We start from the raw sequence: 23,846 nt of genomic DNA, 5'->3' as shown, positions 1-23,846 counted from the left end.
AAAAGGAAAGATCCAGTTTTAAACTGTTCCAACTTGTAGAAATTTACTATTGGTTTCATATGGTTTTGAAAAACTTTTTTGACATTTTCAAGAAAAGTGTAAGTTTAAATAACTAATTTGGTGTAATTTTCCCATAAATTTTGTTTCCAAAATAAAAACATACTCATCATTGGTGTATCCAAGCCGTAGCCAGTATAAATAAAATTTTTAATGTGTTTTTTCTACTACAAAAAGCATCACGTCATTGACTATTTATTACAATGATGATCTTTATTTTTTTTTAATAATTTCTTATTCAGGAAATTGTCAAATCAGGGCTTAAGCTATTTTGCTAGAGTCACGTTTACAAAACCTTGTTCCACAATTCAGGGCATCCAGCCTCATTATATCCATCTCACTTAGCTGGAAGTCAAACACCTGTGCATTCTCCTGCACTCTGCTTGGCTGCGAGGACCGAGGCAGAACTGAGATGCCTTGCTGCACAGCCCACCTCAGGAGTACCTGGGCAGGGGTCCGACCACAGCTCTTCACTATATCCACTACCTCTGGCTCCCTAAGGAGAGCTCCTTTACCCAGAGAAGAGTAGGCCTGGAAGTGAATGCCTGTCTCCATACATAAATCCCTCAATTCCCTCTGGATCAGCTTCGGTTGACACTCTATCTGAAGGACCGCTGGAGGCACGCGGCAACTCATGAGCAGCTCCCTAATGTGCTTTGAGGTGTAGTTTGAAACCCCTATAGCCTTAAATCGCCCACTGGCATAGAACTCCTCTAGGGTCGCCCAGCTCTGCGCCCGATACTCTGAATGGCGGGAATCCCCTGGGTCAAGACCCTCCATCCCAGGCCAGTGCACCAGATAGAGGTCGATGTATTCACAGTCTAGTAGCTTCAGACTCCTCATGCAGCCTTCCTTTGCCCTCGGCCCATGGTCTAATGGGGAAAGCTTGCTGATGATGAACACATCTTCACGGCTTAGACCATACATGGGCAACAGCTCTTTGAGGACTTGCCCTAGATGTGCCTCATTTCCATAGACAGCACCTGTGTCAAAGGCTCGGTATCCTGCTTGAAGTGCAGAGCTGACAGACATTTTCAGCTGCTCAAGGTCCTGTAGCTTGTATGTGCCCAAACCCAAAAGTGGCATTTGTACTCCTGACATCAGTGTTACTGACGGAACCATCATTTTTATATTATTGCAAAAATTCAGCCCTGAAAACATTGAAAACAGTGTTTATTGAAAGAAATTTGGCAACAGTTTTTTGTGAACAAAACACTAAAGTCACAATGTAGCAGAAACAGCGCCACATCTTTTTTTCCTGTATTGTGATGTGCATCCGAGTGACACGGATTATTGAAAAGAATTTAGGAGCGGAACTTAATTCTGTTCATTTGGTTATTAGATGGAGGCAGATCAGTATGGGAATTATTTGCCCCCTTGGTAAATATGATCAAAGATGGTTGTAAAAAAAATTATCTGCATTTTTTATCCTTTTGATATTTTATTTTAAATGCAAAAATCTAACCTTTTTTTGAAGTAAACAAATTGAAAGTGGGGGTGGGGGGGGGGGAATCACATGAAATAAACGTTTTTCTCCAAAACACAACGCTGAACTGAAGAGAAGCAGCGCCAACATGGATCTTAAGGATCTGGAGATATTATGTTATGTATGGAGGAATGCTCTCTGATCTCGTCAGGTGTTCTCTAAACTCATCAGGCATCATAGAAGAAGACTCAGAGCCGTTATCTTGGGAAAAGGGTGGCAAAAAGTATTTAATAAAAGAGGGCAAATAATTGTTCCCAACATGTTTTGGAGAAAAACATTCATTTCATAACATATTTTCCCCCCACTTTCAATTATTTAACTTTTAATGAAAGGTTAGATTTTTGCACACTTTTTTTTATTAAAATATCAAAAGGATTAACAATGTAGATTTATTTTTTACAGCCATCTTTGACCATGTTTACCAAGGGGGCAAATAATTCTGACCAGCACTGTATGTCACCAGAGATTATGGAATCTTGTTCTTGCCACTGAATATAAAATAAAATAAAAGGTAATTGCGAATTTATCTCACAATTCTGATTTTTTCCCCCCTCAGAAATACATGATATAAACTCACAATTCTGCATTTTTCCTCAGAATTGGACTTTATAAATCGCAATTGCAACTTTAGCCTATATCTCACAATTCTGAGAAAAGTCATAATTGCGAGATATAAACTCGCAATTCTAAAAATTGCAAATGTGAGGAAAAAAGTCAGTATTGTGAGATAAAACGTCTTTAATTTTTGAATCTGTGGTGGAAACAAGCTTCAATAGTCTCGTTTAAAAGAAAGATCGAGTTGTAACATTTTAAATACAAATTTACAAGGCCAAAAAAATATGCAAGGATGAACTCTCACATACATTTAGAAAAATAGATGGGCGATTTTTCATGTCATGTTTTGCCAACATTCTGAGATAGATTTATTCCCTAGATCTTTTGCTTGCTGGAGAGTTTAAATTTGAGTTCATGTGTTTCCTAACCTCGAGTGTTTCCTAACCTCTAAAGACTGACTATGTTGCTTATAGTCATGAAGATTAATAACCAACCACATAATATTAACATTATGCTAAGAAATTATGCAACTAACGAAGGTATTGCCATAAAGACCTACTACAGCAGCCCCATTTGCTTACTACTAATACAAAAAGCAATAAAAGCAATATTATCAGAATCTTAGAAATGCGACCGATTCGTTTTGTATATTGGTGTATACAAGTATTGTTATGTTTTAATTTTCGAGGTTTATACTCACGCACGTAAAGCAGATGTCTGGAATGTCAGAACGCTGTTCAAAAACAGAAAGCCCGCCAAATCGCCAAAGGATCCACGTGCTCCTACACCACGTGTCACATACATTAACTGAAGCGGTTTCCTGAATGTGGTGCATGGTGCAGGAGGGTTCGTTTTTTGAGCATTTTTGACGCTGTGGTAATTTTAATGCTTAGTTATTATTTTGTAGAAACTGGGGGAAGATATGATTGCAGAACTGCAGAAAGAAGCTGTGCAATGAGGCAAACAAATCCACGACACAACAAAATGATTAAATAACCACCATGCTGCCTTTATTCACCAACAGATATTCCCAAAATATTTGAGAAATGGTCATTAGTGAGCATTAAAGAAAAATACTAAACATTTAATCAGTTATCTGCATAAAAGCTACTACACACTGCATTTATTGCACTCATATTTACACTACAAAGATTGTGAAAGCCTTCAAACAGTGAAATTGACAAACAATGAAGAACTAAATCATATTGTGCATTTCCTTTTGGATAGCTTTGCGTTTTTCTCAGGATTTCGTTTATAGAAGTTATATATTCTGAACTCAAGTTACTTCTTAACTAGAGCTCGTGTTATACAAACAGACCAGACACACAAGTCCTAACCTCTCACAAGTGCACATTTGATCTGCTGTCACATGATATCCTACTCAAACCCAATGATTCACTCTCTATTGTCTGCATGAAAATCATCAGCAGAATTAAATAAAAATAATAACCTTATGTTAGTTTTTATATGGGTCATTCTCAGGAAACCGTACAATGTGCACTATACATTTCCAGGAAAGTGTTTTTTTACCATCATATTACAGCCCTGCAGCACAACATTCTGATTAATGGTAATACAGGGTTGACTACTACCCTTATTATAAACAGGTGTTTATAGTCTTGCAAAGCACCAGCAGTTAAACTCTAAAGCACTGCAGAATTTCAGGCCAAAGTAATTTAAAAGTTCAGAATTTATGCAGGCTTTTATATTAAGTGATGAATAGCAGTCAAATCATTATTTTTAAACAACAGACAATTTCAGATTCTACATAACTCAAAACATTGGGGTGATAAACTGTTATTCTTCTGTACAAAAACATTTAAAAATAGTCAAAATCTATTACACATGACCAAGTTCAGTACTCAATTATCCCAATATTAAATCAACACAAATGTCTTCATGGATGTGTTCATATTTTGTTATCTTTTACTTTAAATTATATTTAACTATTATATTAGCCTACCTTAAAATCTTGAAGTGTTGACTTTTTTGGGGGGCAATCTATTCATTAGTTCATAACCTAATTTTGGTCATCATGCCGAATAAAATGCAACTGATAAAACAGAGGACTTGAAAGTTGCTTATTTGCACTAAATCTAACAGTAATAGAGTTGTTAACTAATAATGGATGTTTCGTTTATCATTCCCATTAGACACTTGTTTAAGAGGTTTTAAGCTGCTGACTGGAGTATTTCAAGTTCACACAAGGCCTGTATTGTGCAATGCATTTTGTTTTAACGTAACCATAGAAGCATGTAAAACGGTTCCTCCTCTGGATAGAGCTGATTATAGAGATAACTTCAGCTGTGTTTCTACTGAAAGGCTGTGAAGAGAAAGATCACTTGACGGACATCACCTGCACCGACAATCAGAACAAAGTGTTTTACGGACAGACAATGACTGTTTATAATAATATCTTCAATGAAAAAAAAAAAACAGAACAAGTCAAACAGACTCTGCTAGCACATACATTCAATAACGTGCAACATGAAAAGGAGAACAAAAGTCCAAACAATCCAGCTTGAAATACTACTTACCTTAACTTTTAACTCACCCATCCTGATGAACCACACAAAGCTTTCAAGTTATTCAAAACAGAATATTGAACATTCATTCATCTTGGACAGGGGTCATTTTTGAACAAAAAAGACAAAAAAACTAGAATTTACTGAGGTTTAAATTAATGGCCTTAGGCCTTTTGAATGAAGGGTTCAAGCGGAAAGTGCAGTTTTAATACGAATCTATTTGACACTTTACTTCACCCACTAGAGATAAAGTCAAAGGACACTTGTATTATATACGAATGACAACGTGACCGAGTGAGACATGAGGTAGAAATTAAAGAGACTCAATTAAAAACGAGTGACATGAAAAGCGTTGCGTCTAAATCAGTCGAAATTTTATTCAGGCGGCAAGATGACAGCGACTGGTAGAACATGAATCTGTTTTCATAGGGTTAAATCAAAACAAGCATAAGTTTCGAACCTGCTCGAGTGGACAATATGATAAAGAGAGCGGTTTCGGATAAACAGTCGAGAAAACAGGCTTTTTACAAACGTACATTTTAAACAGAAGTGTACGCTAACAATAGGCAAACAGCAGTAGTACAAGTAGGACAGGAAACAATGTTGAGAATTCAGTAATATTTTCAATCACAAGCACATCCATTATAATGTGATGCCAAAATAAGTCTCTAATCTTTAAAAACTTTCTCTGAGTCTGCGGAGTCGGCAAATCAGCTATTTGTCTAATACAACGTGATCTCGAAATACAGTGTAGAATTGATTCAGCGTTGTTTTTAATTTATTAAGCGGTCGGCGGCTGGTCGGTCGTTCGTTTCCTTTGACCGATGGTCCTAGGATGCGGCGGCGGATCCGAAAGTTGAGCGGCTGGTGGATGCGATGTGCTCGGTTAGCCGGTAGGATGTGATTGGTTGATCAGTCAGTTAGCATACAGCTCCGCCCACAACCACCTCTTTACCCATTTCCTCTGTTCCTTCCCACTGGTCTCACTTACATCCACCATTACTTCTAACAACATAGCAAGTTAATTTGCCAACATAAAGGTAGTCCAGAGAAGAAATTCAATAAAATAAAAAAAAAACCGACAGAATTAATATAATTTAATTACGAAGAAAATTCTAAATATCTCGAAATTAACTTGCCCGACTCATGCAAAAGACAATGACAACACTTGAATATTCCTAAACACTAAACAGAAAAAAAAAACAGGTAAACATTTAACACGACTAATTTCCTGTTGGGTAGGCTATGCATGTTGAAATATCAATGCAAAAAATATATATATTTATATATTCAAGCGATCTTTTGTATTTAGTGCATGCCATAGCAAAATTAACAAAAAATGTGATATGCCTAAAAAAAAAATTTTTGGAAGAAAATACTCAAAGCGGCTGGCAAATATAGTACAACATAACATGCTATAAAACTCTGAAACAGGTGTATTTAACTTCCTATTTGCCGTTCCTTCATCGGGCGGACGTAAATCTATTAGTTAAATGAGTACAGTATTAGCTGATTAACCCGTTATCTAAAATAGCTACAACGATCACAGAATATTACAAAAATTCACCCCTAACTCCCTGAAGTTACGCCCCTCTTAAATTACTTGGCTCCTTGATAATAAAAAAAGGGACGGACAAACTTCAATGCTTAGTAGCTACGGCTGAAGCCATTGCTGTACTTGTCCTCCAAATAATCATCCTTATCAAAGCCTGAGCCAAGAGAGTAGCGATGATAGTGGGAGGAAGGAGCGGCGGAAGGGGGAGGGGGTGCTGAGCTAGCGCCATTGCGGGCGAAACCACGAGCGAAGCCGGCAGAAGAGGGTGGAGGGGGAGGCGGAGGCAGGAGAGAGCGGCGACCGCCGAGAGGGCTGCGCTCACGGTAGTAGCGCCCGGCGAGAGGAGGTGTGACTGGTCGCTGAGGGGGCGGAAGGCGCCGTTCATATGGATCCCGTTCGTAAAAACGCGGGGATGGGGCAGCGTACGGGTCGTGGCGAGGGCCCCTCTCATACACATCGCGCTCGTAGTAGGCGCGGGGCGGCGGCGGTGGGAGAGGAGGTGGTGGAAGTCGGCCACGAGGCGGATAGTAGTCACGGGGCGGCGGGCGTGGGGGGAGAAAGTGAGGATGATGGTGTGGGTGAGGTGGATAGTGATGCGGGGGGGGAGGAGGATAATAGTCCTCCTCTCTGCCATTTCTGGATGGGTTACTGCGGGAGAGGGACACAAAGATCTTTTGGCCCTCCAATTTGGAGTGGTTAAGCTCTGAAATGGCCTCCAGAGCCTCGCTTTCCCTCTGCATGTGAACGAATGCGTAATTCTTCACGATATCGCACTCCACAACCTTGCCGAACGGCTGGAAGAGCTCCTTGATTTTGGCGGCGGTGACGCCTTCAGGAACATTGCCCACGTAGATCTTGGTGGCATTGCGTACCTTGGTGGTGGCATACTCGACGGTGATGCGAGAGCCGTTGACCTCGTGCTTGTGCAAAGCAGAGACGGCCTTTTGCGCCGCCTCTTCCTCATCCATATGCACGAAGCCATAGTTTTTCAGAATATCACAGTCAGACACAGGGCCATACTTCTCGAACAAAGCACGGAGCTCGTCTTCGGTGGTCGCTGAAGCTACATTGCCAACAAATATCTTGACCATTTTGGACAGGAAGAACAACGGTGAGCTTTGGAATCAGTCTTTGGTTGATTTGCACGTGGAAGCTCTCAAACAATGAAGTTACTAAAAAAGAAAAACAAAGTCACATAAACAGGCAAAAAACAAACTACTGTAACAATAACTACAGTTCAAGCAAAAATTAGAAATGCAAAACACAGTAGAAACCACAACTTCCCTGCTGCCATCAAGCATTTTTCCATTGGTATTTATTAACAATTAATGGTCTCACAGACTTGAATCAAAGGAATACAAGTTGAGATATTATGTACGTACCTACCAATTATTTAAGGGTTTATATAAATATAGGAATTATTATAACAGAATGGATTTTTTTTTACAATTATGACCGTCTAATTCTACCTTAGTCATCCCATTTATTACATGGATGCATTGATATTAAATGTTAATTTGAGAGTAAATGAATTGTTGTTTTTTCCATGTAGAGTAAAAACCAGAAAGACAACATTAGCACAATGCAATTTGCGATGACTGGTTGCCTGTATATTATCACGCTTATAATCACACAGCTTCTGAGTAAATTAAGTAGTGAAAAAGCATTAAGTTAATTTATATAAACATTTGCCTAATCACTACATAGCTCTGTGCTAAATTACACAGTTTAGCTGCCACGCTACAAAATTATTTTACCGCTGAATAGCTAAACGCGACTGACCAATCAGAACCAAGTATTTCAGAGCGTGCGGTTTCACTTTCAGGAGGCTTTAGCGTTTAGAATGAGTCGCTTTCAAACATGGTTCACACTCTATTTTTATCTAGATTGTGTGGTCAACGTGAATTTGACTGAATAGACGATGAAAACATTGTATCTTTAACCTCTTATTTAGTCACACTGATCCACTGGATCTCAATAAAGCGATGACTAAAGCTATCGTGCTAACGCTAGTATATATTAGCACCAGACTAAGGAAGTAGCTGCAAAAGTCCTGTGAGGCAAGACTGTATAGTCATTACGACCCAGTAGCCAACAACCACAGACAAAAGAATCTCACATTGTAAAATAACTTAGTGCGATTAAATTACGATATTCTCGGTTCACATGAGGACGACGCTCAGGATAGGAGAGAATATCGAACAACGGAGTGAATACATTTTCTGAATTATGGTCGATTAAACGGTCTTGTCGCACTTCTTACACACTCGACGAGTGAAATACAGAGGAAAACCATTAAAGGTCTCTACTAAGAAGTTTAATCTTTAAAACTCACCTCCAACGCGCAACTATACCGAAGACATGAGCTAGCTCACTGATAACGTGTGATGACGGAGTCAGTGGTGCCTCGTTTGAGGTTGGGGGAGGGTCACATGCGCGGTGAGGCGTCTGGAGTTATCGCCTCCTACCGATTGACCCCAGTTAGTGAAGGGAGGTCCGAGTCATTTCAGCGAACCGGTTCTTTCGAACAGTTAATTTAAAAAAACTCTCTCAAAATGATTCAATGACTATTTGACGTAATACGTAATTACGCTCCCTGACATATCTGCGTGATCCATTACGTGCTGTAAAACGTCGCATGACAAATAAAGCTTCTAAAAAAATGTTTTTAGAAAGTCTTTTCAAACCTGCTGTAGGGTAATGCATATTTTTGAGTCATGAACAATGTGTTTAAACAAGTCTCAGTTAACGTTTCAAAGTGTTTAAATGTATTTGTTGACTGTTTTTATGTCAGGGGGTATATGCTATACTGTAGTTGTACCACATGACATGGAAAGTATACCAACCTACCCATACTTGACACGAGCAGTTTTACAGTATTTAAGAGACATCTACAAACCTTTTCACTCAAGATCACTTGGATCATGTAATTGCCACCCTGAGTTTTACAATGATCTTAACAGCTTTAACACTATACTGATCTTTATCAACGTTTTTTTATGAAAGGTTTCTAACTTAAAATGATGCCATAGTAATTATCATTTAAAAAAATTATTTAGTAGTTTTCTTAGTCGTACTGTTCATGTTCAGACAGTTGCACCAACTGACATTTTGGGGGTTTTAAGATAACAAAATATAAAATATGTATAATTTAAATGTTCCAATAATGCACTTGGACACAAGAATATACACTTCATGTCATTGATTGATTGACCCCAATTATGTTTACTCAAGCCGTAAACATATTTGATATTAATCTCAGTAGGCTAAAAAAATTTTGTAAAATTTCTGCTATTCGGCTAGTGGAGTTGAGTAACTTACCTTTCGCCCCTTTACTCGAAAACCACTCGAACAGATTCAGTGAGATCCACGAATTGTAAGTTTTCTTATCCGACTCGGAATAACGATTCGTTTCAAGAAAAGGCCATCACTATCACAGATGTGCACATCACATCTTTCCTTCCTCGGATTGTTCAAATCAGTTTACAAACAAAATCCCAATTATTTTAACATAGCCTATAACTTTGGTAATCAAGACCTAATTTTTTTCAAGATTTATCATAAAGCTTTGCTACTTTTCTATCCCCTTAGAGCACTGTCATTTTCACATTTTATATATTCGTTCATTCAATCATCTATAAAGATTACTGCATATCAGCTAGGATCAGCATTCCATTAATAAGAGAGACTAAACAATTAACAAATATGGATTAAATCTGCTGCTGGGTTAAGAAATAGTCTTTTTTCTAACATGAAGAAACATTTTTCAACAAATGAAATAGGCAAAAGTTGATATTTGGAACAGTATCATAAACCAATAATAAACGTTACAGCTATATGTTTTAGCATCTGTAATTAATATACATTTAATTTAAAATGTAAAGATAATAATCAGATAAATAACATCTGATACTAAAAGTACACTAATTATCTGTTAAGTATTGCATAATGTTAAATATTAATGAAAGTGTTACCCTAAAAAATATACCACTTAAATATGCTAGTTTCCAAGTGCTCTCAGGTGGAATGTTTTAGAAAGTAAATAGTTTTATTTGTATTGCACGCTCTTTAAATCAATTAAAGAACAAAAGCATATTTCAAATGTTGTTTGAAGGTGAAACAAAAGGAAATAAAAATACACTAAAATAAAAATAATATTGTTCATAAACAGTTGAACACAAATCATCCAATGTCTGGTTTATTCATATAATAATATTAATAATTATCTTCTCCAGAGAAAGGCAACGAAACACAGACTTATTCCAGTGCAGCAGATTGGATCCAACCAGCAAGTCTTAATTACACAACAATTCACCAATAATTACTTAATTGGCCCTTAATTAGTTTCAGATATGTAACCCCTGCAATAGAGGAAAAAACAAAAACAAACAACAAAAAACTAATTGTCTGGGCATTGAGTGCTAAGAGGTGATTCACCTCCAGTGCACCGAGGGTTCAAGTCAACACTTCCATTTCAGCTCAAATAAGACACGTACTGTGATGTAGAAACCATTGGCTAGATCAGAACCAATCAGAGCATGAGTGGATATGAAAATTCAAATGATGGCTCTACAGAATGTGCCTAGCCATTTGGGTCTCGTTTTTTTTGTTGTACATTCAGAGCATAAAACAACCAATCTTTCCATCTCTGCTCATCACAGCTAACCTGGAATTGGAAGTAAGATCAAGTAATGTGGTTTTTACCATTGTTTGTGTTTGGGGATGAACAAGGAATAAGGACCAGGGTATTGGGGGGGAGTTAGCTACAGCTTTCCATGACAGTATAGCTGGTTTGCATTTGTAGAAGAAGAAGAAAAAAAAAAGATTCACTGGCAAACAAATCCAGTTTATTAACGCCAACCTCATCTCGCTCTCTCTTAACTCCTTCTGAGCTGACGACAATTGTGAGGTCCAAGAAAAACCACAACATTTGAACGAAATTGCCAAAAATAAAGATGACAACACAAAGTATTCGAGGAGGGTGAGAAAGGAACAGAAAACCCAAACCAAGACAGAACACCTCCCCCAAAAAATAACCCCCTTGAAAAATGTCTATATGCACAAATGTCCCCCATGAACTTGTCTTACACCTTTACAGCCTTGAGACTCTTCATTGCTGCCGTAGAGCTCACAACTCCAATGATTTTCCTCACAGTGCCTCCTCATACCCAACATATGGGCTCCAGCCGTTCCTCAAGATCTTTTCACACAAAAACGATCGACTTCCTCACAGTTTTAGCTCATTGGCAATCTTCGAGGCGATGTTCTTGAAGGCGATAGATGTTCCGGTGATCCTCTTGAAGCGCACCCCGTTGAGAGAGAGGCGAGGTAGCTTGCACACCTCCATCTCCCACTGGACATAGTCGTCGTGCGCAGGGATGCCCGAAATGCAGAGGAGCATGAAGCGCTCACGCAACTCGTACTCGCAGCTGTTGGAGTCCAGAACTTTCCGGATCTCCTTCATCATTTCGTTGGGCTCCATGGAGGAGGTGGTCTTCATGCTCCAGGTGAAGCGAAGGGAGCGTGGCTTGGTGTCCCTGGAGGCCAGGGTGGATGAGGGTGTGCTGGACGCTGGAGAAGAGGAAGAAAAGGAGTCCTTGTTTTCGTCGCCGGGCAGTCCCTGGGTACCTTTCTCCATCTTGTCTGCTGGGCTCAACATGGGTCTTTGTTGAGAACGTTGAGAGGAGAGAGGCACAAACAGGAAAATAAAGGTGAACACGAGGAAGACAAGGAAATGCAAATGATAACAGACAGAAAAATCTTGGTTGATTCAAGCTGTAACATCTACATAATAGATCTTCTGCTTCAACAATCAACATTACAATTTTAAAAATCAACATGATGAAATGTTTTTATAAATCAACACAAAACACCAACATGGTCCCATGATGGAAGACTACAATGCAGTCAAAATAGTCATCCACTAACTAATCGGACCTCTAAGGTGTTTGAGGGAGTAAAAAGAAAAAAAACTTATGTAAATATAATAAAACACTACATGGGTAGAAGTGTAGACCTATTTTCAAATTCTTGAATTCTTGTTTGTATATTAAAGAAATGCACTAGTAAAAGTTTGGTGTCAGTAAGATTTTTATACTTGTATCCAGCAAGGATACATTACAATTGTTCAAAGCTGACAAAGACATTTATAATGTTAGAAAATATTTATACTTAAAATAAATGTTCTTTTGAACTTTCTATTCACCAAAGAATCCTTAAAAACAAAAATCACGGTTTCCACAAAACTATTAAGCAGCACAACTGCTTTCAACATTGATGATAAGAAATATTTTTTTGAGCAGCAAATCAGCATATTGAATGATGAGTAATGACTGCTCTAAATTCAGTTTTGCCATCATATGAATAAATTACATTTTAAAATATATTAAAATAGAAAGCATTTTATTGTTTTAAATTGTTAAAACATTTCATAATGTTACCGTTTCACCGATTTTGATTTTTAAAAAAGCATTTAAAAAAAATCGTACCGACTCTAAACTTTTGAACAGTGGTGGACATTTGATTCTCAAGTTACAAATCCTCCAATTATTCAAAAAGAAAAGAACAAAACATTTTAATCTTTAAATGACTCCACGGAACATGATTCATTCTTTAAAAAAAAAAAGTCTCATTAAGTAATGATTCAGTGATTTGAGCAGTACACTTTTGGAGATTTTTATTAGTTGTCCTCACCTGCTGGCCTCATCTCGACCCTCTCCCTCATACGGACTCCTCAAAGAAAACCAACAAGTTTAGTCCCTCAATTCAAGTTCTTATTGGTGCTAGCTAAGTATTAGTCCGGTTTATGTAGATTTCATTATCAATAACTTATCATAATCAATATCCTGTTTCAATCAGTAAAATGACAACAACAAAAATTAGCAAAAGCCATAAAGCATCTTTTTACAGTCCCTTCACCAACTTCTGGACAAAATTTTCCTTTTAAACTCTGAACCTTAGGATCAACACACACTCGCACAAGCCACTCTGTACTCAGCATAAAAGCGCACAAATGAGCAGAGAAGATCTAGTAGACCAAGATGAGAATATACATATCCATATTCAAAATGGAGAGAATATCTGATGTGACAAAAACTGTTCGGATTTTCCTTTGTGTACATTCTGCAGTCTGGTTATGTCAGAGCATCATTTAAAAGAAAACCCAAAGGAATGAAAAATGTTTATTAAAATCCAACTGCAAGATTCAGAGTAGTGCCCAGTGGTGCAAAACTACCAGGAGTCCTATACAACTTAAATCCCAAGCTTGACTGTCAAAGATGAACTGTAAAAAATTGTATCTGTGGCTGACATTGATGTAAATCATAGCCCAATAATTTTGTCTACTCTTGTGCGTTTCGTACAGCTGAACAAGTGACTTTAGGGAGGTGTGTGTTGAAAGATAAAGTCGGACGGGGAGACCAGCCACCTCCGAAACAGCGCAGCACGAGAACGAAGGGACAAAAGCAGCACGTCTGTTTTAGTGCAGCCATATAAGAATAAGCAGTAGACCATAAGAGGAGAGAAGCAGGAGTCACCCTATACAACCCCCACCATGAAAACACGACTGTCGTCCTCTATTTACTCTGGCAGGCTCTCTGCAAACCGCAAACTTACCTAACCAATTTAAAATCTAATGTCAAGCTTTGTATGAGCGTTTAGTTCCCATCAACAGAATATAAATCATAAAGAATTTGATGCCTAGTACTTCTAATATTTCACATTTGTCTGAGGGGTCTACAAAATGGATAAGAAAAAGGAATGTAACTATTCTTGGTCCACTTACCCAAGCATTGTAATATTCACATTATACCTTTAACAACAACACTTTATTAATACAATAATAAAAGTATTATTAAAGACACAGTATGTAAGTTTCTCCGCTAGAGGTCGCTTTTTCAAAACGATAACAAAGCCGTAGCTTGATGACGTCGTGAATGAGCGCGGAATCATGGGAGTTGTCATTTCACCTCCACAGTCCATGGAAAGCAATCCGACATAACTCAGGCAGAAATCATGTTCATAGGAGGGCTAATGTAATAAAGTTTTATTAACATTATTGTGGTATGAAGCCGGGCACGGCCGAGAGCCTGGGACATTTTACTTCGCTGTTTTTTTTATCATGCTAATATGCCACTGTCGCTCCTTTTGCTTTGTGGTTTATTTTACGATTATAATTATGTTTAATTTCACCTTCTTCCCTGAACTTGAATTTTGTTAGTTACGTTTAATCACTAAAATTCACATAGTTTTATTTAAATTGTCTAAAACAGCTGCAAGTGCTGACACTATTCATACAGGTCAATTTATTTGACAAATTGTTGTTAACGTTACTCTCTGCATTAGCTTGGTGGCTGGTATAATGAGACACTGCAGTAAGCCAGATCGATATTAAAATATTATATTAATAAAAGCTGGATGACTTGTGTTGCTAAATGGTATGCAGTTTAAAAGATATTGCATGTATATTGCAAAATGCTGTATTACTGTTACTACAAATAAAGCTTTTTCTGATTACGCCATGTTAGCCACTTGACAGTAGTGTAACCCAAACAGGTGCTCACCAGTCTAGTAAAACACAATATATTAAACCGTCTTTGGTGTTTCCATGGTTTCTACGGAAGTAAAACTGGAAATCGAGGATAACACTGATATAACGTCATTGACAGGTGACGCAATGATACGGACCGTTAAACTGGTTAAAATGACTGATTTCTTTGAATTTAAACATTTGGGATAAAGTACGTACACAAGTCAACAAAATGTATAACATTGTTCTAGTTGTTTTGGGACATTTTAATCCAAAAATCTTACATATTGTGCCTTTAATGAAGGAACCATTTATAACACTAGGTTTTTGAAACACTTTTTGATTTAAACAACCAGTCAGAAACTACACTGATTCAAATCTCACAACACTTAACAGGATAGTTCATCCAAAAATAAGTAATCTACTCGCCCTCAAGTTCTTCCAAACACACAAGAATCTTTAAAACACCAAAGATATGTTTTACTAAACCTGAGAATGTCCATTGAAAGTCCACGCATCCTAAACTTAAGGTTCATAAAGTGAACGTAAAAAGTAATCCATGTAAATCAAACGGTTAAATGCAAGTCTTAATCAAGACTATTTTATATGAAGAGATTTGATTTAGACTTTTATTCATATTTAAACATTGATCAATGCACAAAGCACATCAAATATGGTAAACAGAAGCTCAAAAGTATTTGCTTAACACACAAGAACCAATGAGGTTTGTTCTTGAAAGTCATGCAAGCCTATTGTTCTTGTGCAGCAAGCACATGAGCTTCCCTTTATCATACTCGTTCTCCATGTACGCGTAATGATCAATGTTTATATATGAATAAAAATCTAAATTAAATCAGTTCATCATATAACACAAACGTGTCTCTTTAGAAGATTTGGACTATCGCTCAATTGAAATCTTTCAAGTTTCATTAAAAATATCTTCATTTGTGATTTGAAGATGAACTTCAGTCGTTATGGGTTTGGAACGACACAAGGGCGAGCTAGCTAGCGTTCAAGCAACCCATTTAAATAACAGTTCTCTGTTCATTTTGAGTTGAACATGACAAAACAACTTGCTAGAACAGCCTAGTCGATTTTAACGCATCCGTCTTTGACAGATTAATTTAAATGAATCAGTTCATTTGTTGATGAATCGGACTACAATTGTCATGCTGTATGTTTGTTGTGGACATTGCAATAGAAAGATGTGTTTTGTCTATTTATAGCAGCGCCCCGTCTTTCCCTTTCATCACATTAAATTTAGACTGCAAGCTTACAATTTTTTTTTACCCAGGCACTGTAGATGTAGAGATAGCTGTACATTTGAGTATTTTAAGTAGATGTGCAAGAAAAACCATTAAATTAACTGAGCATCAAAATCATTTAGATTTAAGTGTTTTATCAAGAGTTCAGTCCTTGTCTAATGGTCTAATTTGAAAATCTACAAACATCTGGCAAACTTGGAGTGTGTATCACACTGTCATTTAACTGCATTGTAGGAGTGTAGCCATGTTGCATGATGACAGTACAGACGAGGGCACAGGAAGACCATTCACAAGATCTGAGGAACAATGTACATGACCGGACTCCATGAGTTCATATGAGAGGAACGGGATGTAATGCAAATAAAAGAGGGATGTGTTATTCATCGAGGTAAGACAAGGAAGAAAAGAGGGCTGGCGGAGTAGTGAGTCAGGCAATGAACGCAGAGCATTAGTAAAAAAAAATATATATATATGAAAAGATATGCATATGGAATAATAATAAATGTTGACAAGACATTACAGAAGGAATATAGAGCACAGGAAAAAGACATTGTCTTAAGAAAACGCAAGGGTAGTGTTATTGCCTACCTTCTGGGAAATCTGAATGAGAGATTTCTACAAAAAAAATTAGAGAAAAAAGGGAAAATAAAGTGTTTCTCACATGTGCATGAACCATTGAAAAAGCTCTCAATTAAATACTTCCTGTTTTGCTGATAGATGAAAAGATTTTAAAAAGAGTTCTTTATGAAACCAATGAAAGGTTATTCTGAGCTTTAGTGTTAGCTGGGGGGCACTAAAAATGGCACCGGTGTTTAAAGTCAGATTAAAGAATGGGAATTGCAATTTATTAAGTTACAACAGGGCCATTTAGGATCGCTGAAGAAATTGTGAATTGTAAATGCATTGCAGGAATGATGGATGTTAGATCAGGGCAAGGTTTGCAGGGTTCCCACACATTTTGGCCAATGTATTTCGAGGACTTTCCAAATTATTTCTGATTACCGAATAAAGATAAATAAATAAAAAATGTATAGATTGTTTAGGCAATTAAATTAGCATAACTACAAAAACTAAATAAGTCGATAGTGAATCTCCATGACTTTTCTAGGCATGGAAATCGCTCCCTGATATTTCTAGTTATTCCCTGACTGTGGGAACCCTGGATTTAATGTTAGCAGTTAGCATCTCTCACACTTAAAACCATCTCTGCTCCAGAGGCCCTTTGTTTCAGAGTTCATGATCATAGCTATAAAAAAATAGTGCCAGTCCAAACCATTTCGTCCTGAAAGAGGGGAGCACTGGTGAGAGTAATGAGAACGTGTGTATGTGTATTTCTGAACTCAATATTTCGCAATTGCAAGTAACCGTGTCGTCATGTGGACCGATCATAAACTCACCTGCGTACAAATTTGGAAGTAAACTTGCTGAAGATACCCGTCCCGGGACGGCGCACCTGGCTGTTGCCGTGGGAAAGGGAAGGGGAGGCAGAGGGGTCGTTGTATGCTGAGGCTTGCTGGTCTCGTGTGGCTCTTTGCTGGCCAGCGTGGAAAGTGCTTCTGCTAGTCACCCCTCTGGGGAAGTTGGTACGGTCAGCCATTGAGGAAATGTTCTGAGCTGAGGGGGACACAACTGGTGCTCTCTGGTTGCCTGTGCTGTTTTTTTACAAAGAAGTTTGCAAAGGTGAAAATAGAATCGGTTAATACTTTATTCAACTCCATTTTAGCATCCATTAAAACACGTTAAGGCTTAACACAGTACATTTAAGCCACTTGTTTTCAACATGCAGCTTCAATAATCAGGGACTAAAAGAACAAACAGGCCATTTCATTATAATAACAACTGTAGCTCTTGCTGCTAATGCACCGATGACAAATTATCCTTGTGGAAATGAACCAACATTTAATTTGAGATTGATTTTAAAATGTGATGAAATAAAATCCAAGCATGCACATGCGTGTGAAATCCAAGTACAATTCCACCATCAGCCCTTTCAGTACCATGCCAGACATGTGACAATCCACAGGCTTAAATCACGAGGACCACATTGTTTTTTTTAATGTTACAAAAACATACAATAGGTAATAGTTAAAGGTAAAGTGTGTAACCTCTGCATCACTATATCATATATTAGTTAAATATCTTGTCTTGGCTGATATTGTGTATAATATTGACCGTGCAGCTCATTTAACCTATTTTTACATTTAGATTACATAGTAATCCAATGCTCCCTTAAAGTTAAACTAACTTAAAGTAAACAATTTGAATTTAATTTAACAGTTAAATGTAATCTTCAGAAAATGTCTAAATTAATACATTTTTCATAGTGTACATTACAATGTTGTAATTAAAAAATGTACTTGTAGCATCATAAAACACTACAGATCAAAGTTTGGGGTCAATAATATATATTTTAAATTAATTAACTTATGCATTAAAATTGATCAAAAATGACTAAAGATATTTATGATGCTTTAAACGATATCCATTTCAAATCGTTGCTGCCCTTTTGAACTTTTTATTCAAAGAATCTTGAATTACAATTACAATTAAAAAAATGTATCTACAAAAACATTTGTTTTCAACTGTGATAAGTTTTCTTGAGCAGCAAATCAGCATATTAGAATGATTTCTGAAAGATCATGCGACACTGAAGACTGGAGTAATGATGCTGAAAATTCAGCTTTGCCATCACAAGAATAAATTGTAATAATATTTCACATATTACAGTTTTTACTGTATTTTTCAAAGGTAGTTCAAAGAGAGTTCTTATCAGTATTTTTATCAGTATCAACAGAATTTTTATATTAATAAATCCCATGTCTTCAGAATACAACGGTATTTAAAATTTGGCTTAGTCTATCCACATTAAACTGGGAACAAGTATTTTAACACAGAAAAAAAATGACACACGTCACCCATAATAGTTATCATGCAGCTATTACCAACAAATAACAAGATTTAAACAACAAAAAACTTTACGGAGGAAGACAAAACCCTTTTATAGCATGCATACAACTGTCTGTGACGGTTCCAAAATGGAACATGCAGTGAGACCGGTTTTAGAGGATGTTAGTGCACCGTCTAGTTTGTCTGCAGAAAAGAAGGGGTGGAGAAGGATGGAGCAGCAGACCTAAAACACAACAGCATGACACCAAGCAACACATGCATGAATGAAGGAGGATCTTGCATGAAAAGACAGACATCTAGTTAAAGCATGCATGTGAATTATGGGTTAGAAAGGAATGAGCTGGCAGGTATGTGACGTGTGTTCACATGGATGGGAAAGTGGGATGGCGAGTGAGACGGTTGTATTATTGTGGACAACGAGTGAGAGAAAAGTAGACAGGGTTTAAAAAAAAAAAATTCAGGGCCTTCCCATCTCTTTGCTTGACGAATTCAGTCTGCGGATCTCATGTATTCCAAAACTCAAAAAAAATCATACGACATTACTCGTCACTAATTCTTGAAGTCGAATCCCCCTTCGGAATAGATTGGAGTTTGGCTGCCACTTGCCTGGGGCGATGTGCATGGAGGTCTGGGGGGCTGGGGTGGGCGGAGGTGGAAAAGGACTTGTGGTGGCGGGTGCGGGATGAGGCGGCGAGCACCGCGGCCGCTGAGGCGGTGGAGGCGCGGGACCCTGGAGTGTTCAGGCTGGGGGAAAGATGAATAACAGCCCCCACGTACGAACATCCCAACGTACAGAGTGGAGGGAGGTATGGGTGAGGTTATAAAGCGGATTCAGCAAAGATGGGATGAGGGTTGAGAAAGTGATGGAATTAGACAAAAGCACACACACCAGGAGATAAAAATACAACACTGCGTTGCGATAATGCAAGTTTGGGCTCTTTTTAGTCTATTCTTAGATCTATACAGATCAAAGCTAGTCAAAGTTGGATCAAACTTGCATTATCACTGGAAAGCTCGCTCTGTCTCTGTTCATCGTGTTAGAATTTGAAATGAGATGCAGTGATGATTATCAAAAGCGTCTGACAGTATAAGCCTCATGGGCATGATGTGCTTTTAAAAGCTACTCCCATAAACTCAATTTACGTATTTTTATTTGCTTCTCTGCAACTGACCTTGCGCACACATATAAAACTCTTTCCGCGTCAGCATTCTGACTGTGCTGCTGCCTGTCACCTCAAGCTAAATTAAACATCCATATAACAAGGCTGCTGTTTTCGGTTTCCCACATCTCTTCTCTCGGTAACCTGATTATTTGGGTCAGGCAAAAAATTACTAATTCCAGATTAAGGAATGAGATTGACTACATACCAATCAGCGGTAATACGTCAGTGTGTCTCAGTATCTGCAGTAAAATTCAGTAGTCGACGTACCAATAGCAGTGATGTTTCTTGATTCTCGACAGTGTCCACAGTTGAAAAAAGCAATGGAACACACTCCTTTATTTAAAGTTACATATTACGGGGTTCCTACTCAATTTAAGGCAATGTAATATTTTAGAGCAGAGCAAAAAACAACAACACTATATATATTTCTATGAATTTTCAATAAATTGAATTGAATTTTTTCCTCTACTCCATTACTGGAATCTAAACATCAATTTTAAAAATTCTCAGTCTTTCTGAGTTTTACATGACTGTGGGAACCGTGACATTAACATAATAAATTCAATTGTAACTGTACACAAGCGGTCAATAAATTCAAAGTAGATAGTCAAATTCAAAGTACAGTATGTAGTCAATACATTCAGAGTATTAAGTAGTTTTCTCTTTTCAATCTGCTAATCTGTTCAATATGAACATAAGCAACATGTCTCGATACCATAATGAAACAGATCAGACTTTTTTATTTTAGTATCAATTTGGTAAAATACAAATAAAATCTGCAGTGCTCCGACTGCTGGAATTCACCACAGTAGATATTTATGGGCACCTTTATAGAAACCATTAGAGAAAATTTCGAGGTGGTTTACAACATAGGCTTTATCGACAGCATCTGTGGCACTCTGTTGATTACCACAGACAACAATTCTCACTTGTCCCCGAGTGTGTAAAAATTAACTAATGGAGTTACAATAGTTGGCATGCTGCCCAGAGGGTTTAAGAGGACATGTGCAGCTTATATTTCTGTAAAAAGCACTTACATTGCCTGCTTGAACTGTGCAGTTATCCAAATCATTTTTCTAGGTGGATGGAAATCTAGTTATCAACATAATTCCGGTGGGTGGAGCAAAACTTGTGTGTTTACTGAGAGAAAGTAATTAGATTTACTGTTTAGTTGGTCATATTATGGATTGAATGATATAAGGATGTAATTTTAGACAAGCAGGGTCTGTAAGAGATTCTAAGATACCATTCTTATGCTAACATACTACAGTTTAAGCTAGGGGTCAGTACTTTTATTTTTTAAAGTAATATTTATCAATAATGTATTTATAAATTGATCAAGCATCAGTAAAGACATTTATAATATAAAAAAAAATAGATCTCCATTTCAAATAAATGCTGTTCTTCTGAATTTTCTAATCAAAGAAACCTAAAGGAAAATGTAACATTGAAGACTGGAGTAGTGATGCTGAAAATTCAGCTTTGCCATAACTGGAATAAACTGCAGAAAGTAGTTCATTTTAAACTGATCATATTTCACAATATTAACAATGTTTTAGTGTATTTTTGATTAATAAAAGTCTTAGTGAGCACAAGATACTTAACAACAAAAACTCAGTGACTACAAAGGTATTAACACTTTATATTATATTTTATGCATTGATTCATTTTAAGTGTATAGCTGTAAGAGTTTCCCTGAATGACAAGACACACTTATTGCCTGTGCCAATCACTAGCATGCCACCGACAGACATTAAGTTGAAAATAACCTGGAATATTGTATTTTATTACATTTTATTGCATTTTATTGTATTAAAAAGGAACCCAAGTGGTCAAGCCTTTTTAATCATTACTCCGTTTTAATCTGGACTAATTCGAAGTTCCCGAAGGCGTCGCAAATCTAGCTGAACCGATTTCAGCTTCGTGCTGCGCTCAAATGTGTGCAATTGTCAATGTGTGAATGTATGTGTGTGCATAACAGGATTATGTTTCCTATGCTGGCAGGGCAACAGCCTGACAGAATGAGTCGAGAGCAGAGAAGCTTTCCAAGTCTAAATATACACATACACGCATACACTACTTTTAACACCAGTCCACTTTGCAGAAATGTGTTTGATAGGCTCTTCCATGTGATCCGTGGCTGAAAGGAAGATTGTGCATAAAGTGGAATGTGGCAGTACCTGTCCTTGCCGTTCTGTACACCCAGAGTGGATCTCTCAGTGATTGGAGAGTTCCTGCTGCGGCTGGTGCCTGTGGATAGGATGCTGTTCTATACGGCACAAGGAGAGCAGACAGAGAAATCAGTGATGTGAACTCACAACCCTGTTGACTATGACTACTCAGGGGGCTCTGTACTCACAGTGGAAGGGGTAGGAGTTTTCTTATGGTCTCCGGAGATCAGCGGGCTGGGAGGGACTTTACTGGAGCTGCTTGAACCGGCGATGTGCTTACTGTCGCCCTGAGGACGCTTGGTGGAAACAGAAGAGCCTGTGGCAGAAAGAGAAAATATTTGAGATCTACAAACCAAGAGAGCCAGTGCTTATTGTGGCTAATGACCAGCGGAATGATGCTTACTTTGGTCTGTGGATCTGCGGGACTTCTGATTGGAGGTGCTGCGCTGTCCCTTCTGAGAAGGTGAATGGGTGTTGTTTGTGAGGTCAGTGCTTAGGCGGTGCTTTAATGATTGTTCATCCAGCTAGGAGGGGGAGATAGAAAAGGGTATCAAGACAACAAGCATTTAACATTTGTGTGCTCATCGCTTCAAATCTGCATAATTACAATATAAAAGTTAATAACGATTCTCATTAAAAAAACAGGAACAATACAACTTAGTTCACATGTCTGTTCCATGGTTTATCTCATGTATAATGAAGCCTCTAAAATAAAATCATATATATGAAGAGCTGCATGATCAATCGTTAAAAGATCACTTGAGTCAAACACCCATGCGATCTTACTGTGTTGGCACTGCCTCTGAGCAAGAAGTCATTTCAACCACTCAGTATCATTATTTCTGTCTCATAGTTCGGATATAAACACTGATGTCTACAGTAGTGATCAAAAGTAAAGGAAATCACCTTTTGAAACTTGACCTTCAAATAAAGATTGCATCAGTTACATCACGCCAGTAGGTGGCAACAAGTGACAAAAAATTTATTTGTCATTGAATCATTCATTGAAGAGATTCGTTTAAAAATTCTGATTCATCCAGTAGGCATAATCAAACAAGTCAAGTCTTTATGAGTGAATCCTTGAATCATTCATTAAAACTGATTTTTTTTTTTAGAATTAAAAATTAATTAAATATTTCTTAATATACTGTTTTGTTTAGTCTATTCAGAATCGTGGTTTCTAAACAGAAAAATCATTATTCACAATTTATCAAGAATCTCCACGCTCTAATATGAATCGTAAGGTGCCTATATTAATGACTAATTACAGAAATTCTTTGCATCATTGGCTTAATATAGCAGTTTTAGTAAATAAAATGGACAAACTGAAAAAAAAAGAACCAATCAAAAACAAAAAAGAACCAAAAAAAGAACAAACAGAACAAAACATAGAACAAAACTATAAAAAAAAATATATTTTTTAAATTACATGCAAAACAGATATTCATAAGATATTTAGAGCAACATACCTCTGAGTTCCTATAGTCCAGTAATAAGTAAGTTGCCATGACATCATTGTATTTTTGGTTGATAAGGGAGTCTTGTATCTCCTCTAAAGAGTATCCCATTCGTAGCATAATATCTAAGGACAGAGACCAGAGCGTTAATAAGTAGGGAAAAAAAACAGCTTACAAG

At 37.4% G+C, this 23,846-nt stretch overlaps 3 protein-coding genes across 21 annotated transcripts in view; all 3 read right to left on the bottom strand.

Moving 5' to 3' along the window:
* Positions 1-171: 171 nt before the first annotated feature.
* Positions 172-3,117, bottom strand: LOC306984392 (putative oxidoreductase YtbE). Of its 2 annotated transcripts, none has more exons than XM_079585703.1 (2): positions 2,799-3,117; positions 172-1,208 (listed from the first exon to the last, which is right to left on the bottom strand). In XM_079585703.1, exon 2 carries the CDS (start codon positions 1,180-1,182, stop codon positions 319-321), a length of 864 nt encoding a protein of 287 aa, XP_079441829.1. In that variant the 5' UTR covers positions 1,183-1,208; positions 2,799-3,117; the 3' UTR covers positions 172-318. The 2 variants fall into 2 exon arrangements, with proteins under 2 accessions (XP_079441829.1, XP_079441828.1); XM_079585702.1 differs by having other exon boundaries at positions 2,803-2,987.
* On the bottom strand, positions 3,089-8,691 carry LOC306984391 (uncharacterized protein). The gene is made up of 2 exons (XM_079585701.1): positions 8,514-8,691; positions 3,089-7,350 (listed from the first exon to the last, which is right to left on the bottom strand). The coding sequence occupies exon 2, from the start codon at positions 7,267-7,269 to the stop codon at positions 6,271-6,273; it is 999 nt and encodes a 332-aa protein (XP_079441827.1). The 5' UTR covers positions 7,270-7,350; positions 8,514-8,691; the 3' UTR covers positions 3,089-6,270.
* A 1,511-nt stretch (positions 8,692-10,202) lies between these two features.
* Positions 10,203-23,846, bottom strand: part of mark2a (MAP/microtubule affinity-regulating kinase 2a) — a 38,388-nt gene continuing 24,744 nt past the window's right edge. For 3 of the 18 annotated variants that reach the window (XM_079585877.1, XM_079585864.1, XM_079585879.1), the window contains exons 11-19: positions 23,681-23,793; positions 22,615-22,735; positions 22,400-22,527; positions 22,221-22,309; positions 19,484-19,621; positions 17,368-17,622; positions 16,559-16,585; positions 12,872-12,910; positions 10,203-11,841 (exon numbers count right to left, since the gene is read on the bottom strand). In XM_079585877.1, coding sequence (XP_079442003.1) covers positions 11,406-11,841; positions 12,872-12,910; positions 16,559-16,585; positions 17,368-17,622; positions 19,484-19,621; positions 22,221-22,309; positions 22,400-22,527; positions 22,615-22,735; positions 23,681-23,793 — 1,346 coding nt within the window. In that variant the 3' untranslated portion in view covers positions 10,203-11,405. The remainder of the gene's footprint in view (positions 11,842-12,871; positions 12,911-16,558; positions 16,586-17,367; positions 17,623-19,483; positions 19,622-22,220; positions 22,310-22,399; positions 22,528-22,614; positions 22,736-23,680; positions 23,794-23,846) is intronic. The other 15 variants (XM_079585878.1, XM_079585874.1, XM_079585880.1 and 12 more) reach the window with 8 other exon arrangements.

This window comes from Phoxinus phoxinus (assembly GCF_949152265.1).
Source record: "Phoxinus phoxinus genome assembly, chromosome: 17".
Lineage (NCBI taxonomy): Eukaryota > Metazoa > Chordata > Actinopteri > Cypriniformes > Leuciscidae > Phoxinus > Phoxinus phoxinus.
The sequence above is the reverse complement of the archived record's forward strand: the minus strand, read 5'-3'. Positions and strand labels throughout refer to the sequence as shown.

Excerpts from the sequence above, each read along its gene's own strand:
- LOC306984392 (XM_079585702.1), bottom strand. The coding sequence starts at position 2,902 with ATGTATGTGACACGTGGTGTAGGAGCACGTGGATCCTTTGGCGATTTG. Across the intron at positions 1,209-2,802 it reads ATTCCAGACATCTGCTTTAC|GGCTGAATTTTTGCAATAAT; the intron begins GTGCGTGAGTAT and ends CAATGTTTTCAG.
- LOC306984391 (XM_079585701.1), bottom strand. The coding sequence starts at position 7,269 with ATGGTCAAGATATTTGTTGGCAATGTAGCTTCAGCGACCACCGAAGAC.